The sequence below is a fragment of the Dasypus novemcinctus genome, chromosome 12 (assembly GCF_030445035.2).
Source record: "Dasypus novemcinctus isolate mDasNov1 chromosome 12, mDasNov1.1.hap2, whole genome shotgun sequence".
NCBI lineage: Eukaryota > Metazoa > Chordata > Mammalia > Cingulata > Dasypodidae > Dasypus > Dasypus novemcinctus.
In genome coordinates, this window is record NC_080684.1 from 20011339 (window position 1) to 20025286 (window position 13948).

At 39.3% G+C, this 13948-nt stretch overlaps 1 protein-coding gene across 1 annotated transcript; it reads right to left on the reverse strand.

Moving 5' to 3' along the window:
* Positions 1–1288: 1288 nt before the first annotated feature.
* Positions 1289–4773, reverse strand: LOC101435094 (olfactory receptor 8S1-like). Its single transcript, XM_004468364.1, has 2 exons — positions 4001–4773; positions 1289–1451 (listed from the first exon to the last, which is right to left on the reverse strand). Exons 1-2 carry the CDS (start codon positions 4771–4773, stop codon positions 1289–1291), a joined length of 936 nt encoding a protein of 311 aa, XP_004468421.1.
* Between the last annotated feature and the right edge of the window lie 9175 nt (positions 4774–13948).

Sequence of the window (13948 nt, forward strand, 5' to 3'; positions counted from 1 at the left end):
CCCTATAATGAGGGCATGATCTTCAACAGCATTTGATTAAAGAACTCATCAAGAATAGGAATTTTTTTGTAGAAAAGATTTTAACCTGAGAGTCAGAGGTTAAAGAATAGATGCACAGAGGCCTAGGAGCTGGCATGGAAGCAGTCAGGACAAGGAACTGCTGCTTGTTTCCCTCCTGAGAACTATCTTGGTACTAAACTGAAGGTGGGGTGACAACTCCTTCTCATCCATCTAGGCCTGGGCGGAAGGCCTGAACCAGGCAGGCCCCTGCAGTGGTCCAGGTTAAAGTGGGAGGTGGGGAAGCTCAGGGCAGAGGCTCTCAATATGAACTGTTCACTGAGCCCTGAGCGAGGAGGACTTTGGACTATGGAATCTCTTCCTCTCCTTTTATCCTGATTTTTCCTCCTTGCTACTTTCCTGTGACACCTGTCTTCTGAAGGCAGGGATTTTACTGAAAAAAAAGTGAAATGCTCTTTTTCATGCTTCTTCTTCCATTCCCTCTTTCCTCTCTCATTCATTCTTTTTTTCATTTGTTCAACATACATTGAGAGTTTATTATGTGGCAGGATTGTACTAGACACTGAGGATTCAGAAGTTATTCAACAGGGTTTGGCTCTCAAGATGCGTAAACTTTAGGGAGGGTTACTCATCTCTTCCCATTCCTAGGATCATGGAAGAGAAAAGACTCTTCATACAGTTCCAACATTCATCCCTTAATCTGTTCAGCAGTTATTGAGGATTTGTTATTTTTTAGGCTCCACTTTGAGTGTTTGTTGTTAAGAATAAAGACAAGGAGACACACTGATTTTATTTTATTTCTTTCTAAGTTGTTATGGAGCTGTGGATCTTTCCAGGGACCTTTTGAGATGGGAACAAAAGGGAAGTTGGGTCTCACAGCAACCAAGATGGACTCTTCCAGAATGCCACAGGATATGTGCTAGTGGTCTGAAAGGTTGAATTATACTCTGTGTCAAATTCATAGACAAAAATAAAAGTGAGAGGAAGAGGCACAAAGGGAAGGAGTGGAAAGAAAGGACAACAAATAAGAGGAAAAGGTAATAGGTATAGTAATGACCATTGAAACCCTGAGGACTTCCCTCTGTGGGGACTGTGCATCATCCTGTGGGTGGGTGTCTCCTGCTCTGTGAAGATTTCCCCAGCCTCCTGACTGGGGTGGGATTCAGGCAAAGACACTGAGACCCCTGTTTTTGAAAGGGCTGAGTGGTAATAGCTCTTCTTGCCTCCTCTTCCTCTGAGAACTTTTCTTCCTGATGAGGCTGTGGAGCAGTTAGAAGGTTAGCCTGGACTTCCTAGCCAGCATTCTCCTCAAAGCCCCCTTCACTTCCTGGTTCTTCAGACTGTAGATGAGGGGATTCAGCAAAGGGGTCACCACACTGTACTGCACAGAGAGCACCTGCTCTAGGGCTGAGCCAGATGCTGGAGTCATGTACCTTGAAGGAAATTGCACAAAGGAACAAACCGAGCTTAGGGCAATAGCCACAATATTGTTGTAGTAAAAGTCCATCCCACCTGTTTTGCTAAAGGAAAGGGCAGAGACTCAAGACACGAATTAATACTAGCAATTTATTTGATAACTGATATGTAGATAATCCAATACTAATAAATAGTTAAATGATCACAGTTATTGATTGGTCACAATATAATGCAATAAACCAATTATATAATGCAAAGGGAGAGAGGGAGAGAGAGAGTATTTACAATCACTCACCAAACCGGGGGAAAATTCAACATCTGGTCTTTCACGAGGCCAGGAAGTCCCTTCCGACTGCAGGACAAAGTCCCTGATCAGAATCATGGTCCCAGCAGAGTGTCCTTTCCTGGGTGAGACTTTTGACCAGCAATCTACGGACTGCCCCTTGTAAGGGGTTCTGAAACTTCAGATCTCCTGACAATTTTGCAACTTGTGAGTGATTAAAGTATTCCAAGACAACAGTTCCTGTCCATAGGGAAGTGGCCAGCTCCCCTGAAGAGAGGCATGAAGTCTGAGAAAAGTCCTGATCTAAATGGTATTGCCATTCATGGAATGCTAAGCAGAGACATATAGATAACATATAACCAAGAGAAGACTAAGATAAGGTTACATTCCTGAGGCAGGAGAGGTCTCTAAGCAAGTCCACATCTAATTCTTTTACATGCTTGCTGCTGCATGCCAAGTTATACTTTAACTTCTTGTTCATAACCCTTCCCCAATTAATTAACAACACATTATATATACATTATATTTATATATATATATATCACCATTCCAGAGACTGCCAAGGGGGTCCTCAGAGCTGAGTCAACCCTCACTGGAAGCAGCACCTAGAAATGACTGTGTATCAGTGAGAAGTCAGTCCTTTCTGCCTTCAAATTGCCTCTAAACATAGATTACCTTATTCAGAAATCATAAGAACTGCCCTGAGGAAAAAAAGGAAATTCTACAGCATGTCAAGGGCTGCAGATTAGAATATCGTAATAATTTCATGCATTTCAGTAACACTTCATAGTTTTAAAAGCATCTTTCCATAATAGTTAAAATGATAACATGAGGATTTATCCCCCTATCCCACTATATGCAAAACACTGTGGGCACACTATGTCCTCATTTTTTGATGGTTGTTCTTTGAAAAGCACTACGCTTAGTCCAATAATGCTGCCATTGTTTCCAAAATTTATGCTTCTCAAATTACTCTCAGAGTCATTGCACATTACTATTGTAATGTTTCTTAAAACAAATGTTTGGCCATTTAGTTGCATTTTCCTTTAGTTTAGAAAAGACCAAATAAGTTAAGCATAAGATAGGATTACAAAATCATGAGACTGCAGTTTTTGGTACTTTTTTTTTTTTTTTTTTTTTGGTGTATCTTTTTTATTGCCATTTAGAGTAGTTTCTAATGAAGCATTCAAAGATAATTTTTTTTTCTTTTTTACAATGTCACTGTCATCACTGGAAGAAGTATAGACAATCCCAAGAATGTTTTTCATGGTTCTGATGTGTTTGATTAAAAAATACTTATTTTACTTTCATTCTTCTCTATTGAATTTACTCTTCCTAACATTACTATGGAGCATGTGGAAATCTCATTGTCCCTTTATGGCATATGAGGAAACTGAGATAAAGAAGTGATGTTCACAGTCATGTCGTGGCTGGTGAGCTGTTTTGCCATCAGGCACAGGTGACCTCCCCTAGATGATTCCTTGTCATCCTTTCCGACCCCCTGACTTCTCTCGAAGTCACATGCAGGTAAGAAAAGTATTGAGAAATTTGTGCAAATCCACCTCCTGCTCACTAGTGGAGAGCTCATGCATTGATTGCTCTGTCTACTAGTAGAGAGGGATTCTCCAGCTAGACCTGTTTATGTTCGAGAGAAGCAAGGTAGGAAAGAGCATGAAACTTGAAATTAGTGAGAAATTGGTCCAAATTATGGCTCCATTATTAGCTTGTTGTGGAACCTTAGAGGAAAAACCTGTTCACTCCTAAATCCCTGGTTCTTTATCTGAAAATGGGGTGAATATCTCTCTTGTAGGGTAATGCATATTAAAGTTGAGTCTGACTATGTAAAGAAGATGCTGCATAGGTGATTAATAAATAGACTTTCAGAAAATACATTTTGAAGGTATCATATTCTAGTAGGAAAGAAATATTGCATCTGTTTCAATTAGTGTTTTATTATTATTATTTGCCTAGTGCTGAATAAAAATCTATGAAAGGCATTTGATTTCCTTTTGGGAACTCCCAAATCTCAGATTAATGAAGTAGAAAAATCTTTAATTTTTGTCTAAGCTCATTATTCAGAGTAGGCAATTGAGGCACTGAAAGAAAATGAATTCTTTATAGTTGCACCGCTAGTTCACAGCAGAGGCAGGTTTGGAACCCAGTCCTTCTGAATTCCAGCACAATTATTTTCCTGATACTCTGCAGTGCTTCTTTCTACAGACCAAGGCCACTTTAAGGTGAGCAATACCCATATTTACTTCCAGGGGGTATAGGATGACCTACCTGAAAACTCCTGAACCATAAAAGATGGTGACCACGAGGAAATGAGAAGAGCAAGTGGAGAAGATCTTGCTCCGACCCTTGGCAGAGTTAATTCCCAGTGCTGTCATGATGATGCGGGTATAGGAACCCAGCAACAAGACAAGGGTGCCAAGACCAAGGACCACCATGGTGGTCAGGATGGCGACAATGCTAGTGTGAGGGTCAGAACAGGCCAACATGAGCACTGGGGGAAGCTCGCAGGCAAAACTGCGGATGAGGTTGGGACCACAGAAGTCCTGCTGAGCTAGGAGTAGAGTGTTTATCAGGCCAGTCCCCATACCGATGGCCCAGGATGCCCCCACCAGGCCAATGCACACCCTCCTGTTCATAGCCACCACATACAACAGGGGGTGGCACACAGCCTGGAACCGGTCATAGGCCATGACAGAAAGGAGGCAAGCTTCAGTGGCCCCAGAGAAGATAACCAAGGAGATCTGGGTGAAACATTCAAGGAGGGATATGGTCTTCCACTTAGAAAGAAGGTTCTCCAGTAGTTTTGGCACAATGACGGAGGAATAGAAAGCATCCAGGCAGGAGAGATGACTCAGGAAGAAGTACATGGGAGTGTGGAGATGGGAATGAGTTCTGATCACCAGCAGCATCAGTAGGTTTCCTGTGATGGTCAAGAGATAAATTACCAGGAACAGCCCAGAAAGAAGTACCTGGATATGAGGATTGTCGGATAGTCCCAGGAGAACAAATGCAGTGATTGTGGTTAAGTTGTTAACTTCCATGGAACATTACAATTTCCCTTCAGAAGTATAAGAACTGGAAAGAACACTTGAATGGGTCATCAATCTCAAAGTGTGCATGGGGATGAGGCATTATGAGGAAAGCTTCAGGGCTGACCTAGGACAGATGAAGGACAGACCTTGTCAGCCCTTCCTGGCTCAGGGCTGTAACCTATTGTCCAAGGTGGAGAAGGAGAGGAGGATGAATGTAGAGAACCATACCTGAATAGGAAAAAGGAAAGAACAGGAATTATTATTCATTCTGGAGAATAAAGGATGGGAATTGGGGACAGACTCCAGAGCAATGAAAAGTGCTGTTTCCAGTTTCAAAAGGAACTATGCTTAAACCAAAGAAAGGGCACTGGCAAAGTGAATGAGCAGTAAACTTTGCCTGATATTGAATGATTTATCAGCATACTGTGACACCTGATGATAGTGCAAATCCTTTCTCTGCCATTTTAAGCTAATGAGTAAATCATTTGTCCCCCATACTCTTCTCATTTTAAAAAACAATCTTGAAAAACCAGATGGTTTCTAAGATCCATTCCAGCTTAGAAATCCTAAAGATGGGAAAACAAGCTTCGTTGGGTATCTCTAGTACTAAGTAGAAACACCTGCATTTCTGCATCAACCCAAGCAGAAGTGTCATATGAGCATGCTGGTTTCATGGAAGCCTGGCAGGGGAAGCCCTCATTCTGGAGGCAAGTGCTGTGTACAATAGTCCCATTTTGGGTTTTCTGCAATCTATTATGTCCACTATTTTCACTGTAATCTCAGAACCTAACATGTGAGTCCCCAAAGACTGGACTATTCTCTGAGTTGTGACCAGTGGATTGGATGAAGACAAGTAAGACTTTAGCCCTCTGATGTTAGAAATCAGAAAAAGCAGGATAGGAAAAAGAACACCTAGTAAAATGGACAGATAAAGGGTTTAGTCTGGACCAGAAGAAGGTAAATGGTCACTCCTTATTGTTGGGTAACTCAGGAAGGATATAAATGAGGATCTGACCTCTGTTATTGGTTGGTAAATTCAAAGGTTCCAGAGTGAACAGTTTTAGCACAAGTTGGATTTGACTGAGGAAATTTGTCTTCACCTGGTCGTCCGGGGCTAGTAATAAAGTTCCTCAGTAGGGGGATACCTGAATGGCATTCTTAACAATACAGGAGCAAGAGAGAAAGATATAGCTGAAGGTCTATGGTCTTCACCTGACTTAGGTCTTTAGAAGGGGCAGGGGAAGAACTGCAGAGCAAGGAAATATCCCTGTAGTCTTTTTGCCTAAGGGGAAGCTTTCTTAATGCTGCCTCCCAATAACAATGACCAGAGGGATTTGATCCAAGGTCTAGACCTTGGAGAACGAGGGAGGCCTCCAGAGAGGCCCTTAAGCAGATCTCCTGCTCTAGCTCAGCATGCATTCTCCAGGGTCAACTCCTCTTCCCCTGCATCAATCTGGTTTCAGTGAGTTGCATCATGCAAGAGGAGCTCCAGTGTAGTCAACACATTTTTTTCTTAGAGAAAGCTCATATCGTAGTATTAACCATTTTAAAGCGAACAATTCAATAGCAGTTAGTACATTCAAAATGCTGTACAGACCCTCCTCTATTTAGGTTCCAAACACTGCATTATCTCAAATGGAAACCCTTTATCCATTAAGGATTTACTCCCACACTCCCCCCACCCCCCGCCTCCAATCCCTGGCAATCACCAGTCTGCATTCTGTCTCCATGGATTTCATTATTTTGGTTATTTCATATAAATGGCATCATACAATATTTGATCTTTTGTGTCTGGTTTCTTTCACTGAATATAATTTTTTGAGGTTCATCCAAGTTGTAGCATGCATCAGAATTTTATTGCTTTTTATGGCTGAATAATACTCTATTTTATGCATTTACTACAATTTTTCAATCCATTCATCTGTTGATTGACATTTGGGTTGTTTTGGTTATTGTGAATAGTGGTGTTATGAACATGCATGTACTTGTATTTGAGTACCCATTTGCAATTCTTTTTGGTCTGTATATATGGAATTGCTGGGCCATATTACAATTTTTCTTTTTTTAAAGATTTATTTTATTTATTTCTCTCCCCTTCTCCTTGCTGTTGCCTGCTCTCTGTGTCTATTCACTGTGTGTTCTTCTGTGTCCACTTGCACTCTCAGCAGCACCAGGAAATTGCATCTCTTTTTTGTTGCATCATCTTGCTGTGTCAGCTCTCCGCATGTGCGGTGCCACTCCTGGGTGGGCTGTGCTTTTTTCATGTGGGGTGGCTCTCCTTGCGGGGCATACTCTTTGTACGTGGGGCACCTGTATGCAGGGGTGTCCCTGCATGGCACAGCACTCCTTGCACGAGGCAACTCTATGCATGGGCCAGCTCACTACATGGGCCAGGAGGCACTGGGAATTGAACCCTGGACCTCCAATGTGGTAGAAAGATGTTCTATCAGTTGAGCCAAGTCTGCTTCCTTCATATGACAACTTTATGTTTAACATTTGAGGAATTACCAAGCTGTTTTCCACAGTGCTGAACCATTTTACATCCCATTGGAAATACATGAGAGTTCTACTTTTACCATATCCTTGTCAGCCCTTGTTATTTTCCATTTTTTAAAATTTTAGCTATCTTTATGGGTATGAAGGGATGTTTTATTGTAGTTTTAATTTGCATCTCTCTAATTATTAATGATATTGTTAATCTTTTCATGTGATTTTTAACTGTTTATTGTCTTCTTGGGAGAAATATCTATATTAGTCCTGCAGCCATTTTTTCTAAATTGGATTTTTTGTCATTTTATTGTTGAGTTTTAAGAATTCTTTTTACATTCTAGATATTAGACCTTTATCGCGTATATGATTTGAAGCTATTTTCTTCCATTTTGCAGGCTATCTTTTCACTTTCTTGATAATGTTCTTTGATGCACGAAGTTTTTAATTTTATTGAAGTCCAATTTCCCGATTTTTCTTTTGTTTACTTGTGGTTTTGTCATCATATCAAAGAATCCATTGCCAAATACAAGGTTAGGATGATTTACCCCTATGTTCCTTTTAAGGATTTGATCATTTTAGCTCTTATATTTAGGTCATTGATCCATTTTCAGTCAATTTTTTGTATATGGTGTGTAGCCAATAAATTTTTTAAAGTTATTGAAGTATATCAATGTAGTAGTTTGATATAGTTATGAATTCCAACAATAAATATTGGATTCTATTTTTAAACTCATCTGTACCTTGACATGATTAAATTATGATTAGGGCTTTGATTGGGCCATGTCAATAGGGTATTGAGTCCCCACCCACTGGTGGGAGGAGACTCCCAGATAAAAGACATGGCAATGGACAGAGTTGTGGGTTTTTGATGTTGGGGTTTTGATGATGGAGTTGATGCTGAAGCCTTAAGCTGGAGCCCCAGGAAGTAAGTACACAGAGGAAAGAGAAGCAAGCCCCAGGAAGAAAGAAACCCTGAGCCCAGAAAGAAGCAAGCCCTGGGAAGAGAGGAAATCAGGAAGCCTGAACCCTTGCAGATGTCATCAGCCATCTTGCTCCAACATGTGAAAATAGACTTTGGTGCAGGAAGTAACTTAGCCTTTATGGCCTCATATCTGTAAGCATTTACCCCAAATAACTATCCTTTATAAAAACCAACCAATTTCTGGTATTTTGCCTCAGCATACCTTGGACTGACTAATACAATCACTCATACATAAACATATATAAAGAATAAGTGTATGTAATAGTTGTAAACTTATAAAACAAACATATGTAACACCATACAGGGCTCTCATACCTCACCTCACCCTACTATTATTAGTACCTTGCATTGTTATGAAATATTTTTAAATAATATTAAAGAGCATTCTCAAAATAAGACTACTAATCAAAGTCTCTTACATTTGGTGTATTTTCCCCCATCCCAGCCTAATATTATTATTATTAATACTATATCATTTGTACGTGAGCACACATAAACAATTAGTATATGGTAAAAAATGTGAACTTACAAAGCAAACATCTGCAACATCATACAGGGGTCCCATACATCAACTCACCATTAATACCTTTCATTGCTATGGGGCATTTGTTATATATTATGAAAGAATATTGTTAAAATCTTACTACTAACTATAGTCTTTGTCTTACATTTAGTGTGTTTTCCCCCAATTCACCCTATTATTTTTTAAATATATTTTTATGGCAGAAGATGTAAATTTATAATACAATCATGCAAATGTACAGAATTCCAATATAACACCTCTCTGTCAATACAGCACATAATGGTACAACATTTTTTGCAGATTATGAGATAATATCCTCAGACTATTACCAGGTCCATAGCATAGATTTGGCATGCATTTTCCATATTCCCCCATAATCAACACAATATATCCTTGGCATAGTTGCATGAATATAACATCATTACTGTTAACCACAGTCAATAGGTCACTCCAGTTGCATATTTCTCATGTTTCTCCATATTTCCACCACACTGCAATAGTGATGCATATCTTCTCTAGCTCACAAAGGACAAAATTTATCTGTACCATAAACCACCATGCTCATCCAACTCTGGGTTTGCTGTGTTAGTCAGTCCCTAGCTTATTGTCTAGCTTTCTTTCAATTATCATTTCTATCCCTAGACTACCCTTTTCAGCCACATTCCCATTTATAAACCAGCTGTTACTCCTATAATGTGCTATCTTCAACTCTATACATTTCCACATTTAACAGTAAAGTTAATTAAAACTTCTACATAAATTAAACATTAGTAGTCCATCTCAGTCTTCCTCTTATCTCCTTTAAGAATCCACTATTTATGACCAGGTATTGAAGATATTTTCCTATATTTTCTTCTAGAAGCTTTATGATTCTTGCATTTATATTTAGGTTGTTGATCCATTTTCAGTTAATTTTTTGGATAAGGTTGAGATAGAGTTCCTTTTTTCTTCCTTTGGCTATGGATATCCAGTTCTCTAAGCATCATTTGTGCAATGGACTCTTTTGCCCAAGCTGGGCAGTTTTGACAAGCTTTTCAAAAATCTCTTGACCATAGAAGTGAGGGTCTTTTTCTGAATCATTGATCTGAGTGTCTGTATTTATGCCAGTACCACACTGTTTTTACCACTGTAGCTAGGTAATATGATTTAAATTCTGGAAGTGAGAGTCCTCCAACTTTGTTTTTCCTTTTTAAGATGTTTCTGACTATTCAGGAAAACTTACCCTTCCAAATAAATTTGATAATCATGTTTTCTATTTACTTAAAAATGCTGATGGAATTTTTTTCAGGATTGCATTGAATCTTTATATTAATTTGAGTAGAATTGATATCTTAATGATATTTAGTCTTCCAACCTGTGAGCATGGAATATTCTTCCAATTTAGGTCTTTTTTAATTTCTTTTAACAATGAGTTGTATTTTTCTGAATACAACTGCTTTACATTGTTTGTTAAGCTTTTTCCAATGTATTTGGGTTTTATTTTATGCACCCTTTTGATATTTTTAGTTACTTTGACTGATATAATTTTAATTTCTAGACTCTCTTCCAGGTCTCTTTCTCCTGTCTTTTCTTTTTAGACTGTAGCACACCCTTTTGTATTTCCTGGAAGGCCAGTCTCTTGGTTACAAACTTTCTGTTCCTGCTCATCTGAGAATATTCTAAACTCGCCCTCATTTTTGAAAGACAATCTTACTGAATATAAGATTTTTGGCTGGGATTTTATCTCTTGCAGTATCTTAAATATATCATACCATGATCTTCTTGTCTCCATGGATTCTGATGAGAAATTGGCATTTAATCTTACTGGGTATCCCTTATAAATTATGCATCCCTTTTCTCTTGCTGCTCTCAGAATTCTCTTTGTCTTTGGCATTTGATGTTCTGATTAGTTTGTGTCTTAGAGTTGGTCTATTTGGATTTATTTGGATGGGAGGACATTGTGCTTCTTGGACTTGGATATCTATGTCCTTCAATAGGGTTGGGAAATTTTCTATCATTATTTCTTCAAATGTTCCTTCTGCCCATTTTTCTTTCTCTTGTCCTTCTGGGATACCCATGACATGTATGTTTGCACATCTTCTGCTGTCTTTTAGATCCCTGAGAACTTATTCAATTTTTCCAATTTTTTCTTCATCTGTTCTTTTGTTTGTTTGCTTTCAGAGGTCATTTCTCCAAGTTCGCCAATCCTTTCTTCTGCCTCGTCAAATCTGCTATTATATGATTCCAGTGTATTTTAAATTTTATTTATTACAACTTTCATTCCCATAAGATCTGTTATTTTTCTATGTATTCTTTGAAATTCTTCTTTGTGCTTATCTAATGTCTTCTTAAAATTCTTAATCTCTTTAGCCATCTCATTGAATTTATTAAAGAGATTTGTTCTAACATCTATGATTAGTTGTCTCAATTCCTTTATGTCTTCTGGAAGCTTATCTTGTTCCTTTAACTGGGTTATATCTTCCCATTTCTTGGTGTGGATTGTAATATTTTGTTGGTGTTTTGACATCTGGCTTACTAGATGGATTTATTCTGGGGACAGTATCTCTCTTTAAGTTAGGGCTTTCTTTGCCTTTTATCTCTTGCTGGTTGTGTAGTAGAAGCCAAGGATGTAGTTAGTGCTGCAAGCTGTGGAGGCTCAAGCTACCCTCATTACCCCAGGAACCAATGAAGCTTCTGCCCACTTTCTTCTTTGCCAGGGGTAGGGACAGAGCCACCATTGTGTGTAATAATCCAAGTTGTGCAGCTTATACTGTAGTTGCCCAGAGAGACTAATGAAGCTTCATGCCCCCTTCTCCTCTATCTAGGATAAAGATGGCACTGCAGGTATGGGCCACAATCTGTGCTGTGCATGTCCAAAATTAATGCAGTTGCCCCAATAGATTTCTTTTTTTTTTATTTCTTTGTCTTTATTTATTTTTTTAATGTTACACTAAAAAAATATGAGATTCTCATACACCCCCCACCCCCTTCACTCCACTCCTCCCATAACAACAACCTCCTCCAACATCACATGACATTCATGGCACTTGGTGAATACATCTCTGAGCACTGCTGCACCACATGGTCAATGGTCCACATTATAGGTTACACTTTCCCCCAGTCCACCCAATGAGCCATGGGAGGACATACAATGTCCAGTAACTGTCCCCGCAGTACCATCTAGGACAACTCCAAGTCCTGAAAATGCCCCCACATCATATCTCTTCTTCCCACTCCCCACCCTCAGCAGCTACCATGGCCAGTTTCTCCATCTCAATGCTATATTTACTTCCATTTTTAATCACAATAGTTCCAGAATAGAATATCAGTAAGTTCACTCTAATCCATATTTTATTCCTCCATCCTGTGGACCCTGGTTAGTGAGGTCCACTCCACCTCTATATTGAGAGGAGCCTTAGATCTCACATGGTTGATGGATGCAATTCTCCTACTTGGAGTTGTAGGCACTCCCAGTTCCCGGGTGTGATGGTTGAACATCTTCACCTCCCTAATAGCTGACCTGTGCTTGCCTCTGCCCTATATTCTTGATCTTTGTCCAGATATCAGAGTCTGATGTGAGGGTCTCTCAAAGAATTCAAAGAATAACAAATTAATTCTGCAGTTTCATCCACCTTCCCAGCCTTCCTTTCTGATTGTTTCTTCAGTATTGAGTATTTACATAACATCCCAGACAACTTCTTAGATTCAGTTTTCATCTTCCCAGATTCAGTTCACATCTCAGTTCTGCACAGTAGAAGAGTCAGTAAGGACAGCGCAAATCTATTCAGCTTCAGCCTAGGGTTGTGGTCTCTTCATCTCTGTGTAATACCCTCATCTCCTTTTTGCCCCTCCAGTTCTGCCAGCAACTTTGCATGAAATCTATTTTGTTTAAGATAGATGTAGTAAAGTATAGCATCTGTGTGGCTTTGGATTTTAAGATTTATAGAATGCTTTAGCAGGTGGTTTATGCAGAGGTTAGGAAGCTATAGCAGGTGTGTCTCTGTAATTCTTCTGATGATTCTTCCTCTCTCTGATCATTCTTCTTTCCACAGGAAATTCCAGCCCAGGATATTCTCCCTACTCAACACACTTCTTTTTCTAAACCTTGCCATTTTCTCCAGACCCAAGATCTACTGGTTTTATCCTTTGTTTTGTGCACTTCTGCTTTGGGTGATTTTATTCCATATTTTCTGATAAGCTGCACAACAAGTTAGGAAGAAGAGGAAACTCTCAGTGTTGCCAAGAGATAATCAAAGCAACTGAATCTGAACCATCCGAAAAACCTACTCAGGGAAATCAGCAGGACTACGTTGCTACCCTACAAATGTAGAATTCTGTTTGTCATATACTAGATAATACTTCATTAATCTTGTGGGAAATATCCTTGGGCCTGAACTGCATACCAACAACGTTATTTCCTCTCTGACACAGCTTCAGTGACATCTGCCTCCAGGCCTCACCATCAGGCCACTTCACCTTCACCCCTCCAGGAGTCTCAACACCACATATTTCTTCCTTCAGAAAGAAATGACTCTTTCCTTTATAGCAAGATTTAACTACACATTTCATACCTACAAGAATCTGGTAAGACTCCAAGACATATTCAATTTTTTCAAAGCAACTCATTTGTGAATTTTTCACAAACAGAAAGAAAAATAATACACCTTTATGTATATAACTAAATTGTGTGGATTGAGAGAGCTGATGCAATTTTCTGCCCCCAGGATAATTTATGAACCAAAGTAAGCAAACCCTCTGATGCTATTTTCTTGTGTATTTCCAAGGAGGAAATACTCCAAGGTATCTCATAACAACAGACATGATGCACAATTTAAGTTTCCTGAATATTTAATATTAAGCTATCTTGCTGCAATTCTGCCCTGTTTTGCAGTCATCAAGTGTGTGTTTTCTACTACCTATTATGTTGGAGTCTTTTCTGTTATACAGTTTTCAGAGTTGAATTTATTTCCTTGTTCTTTAGCCTGTAGACAACTGGATTCCCTAGGGGCATAACCATAAAATACTACACAGGAGACTGTGCTCCGGTGGGCTTGGGTGTCCTGAGGCTAGCATGAGATAGAGAAGTAAACCTAGCCATGAAATGAGATTGTTGCAGTGACACTAGAGGAACAGGTAGAGAAGGACTTGCTTCAGCCTGAGCTGGATCTGATGGTCAGATGGTAAAGACAAAGTAGCCGTAAGAGAAGAAG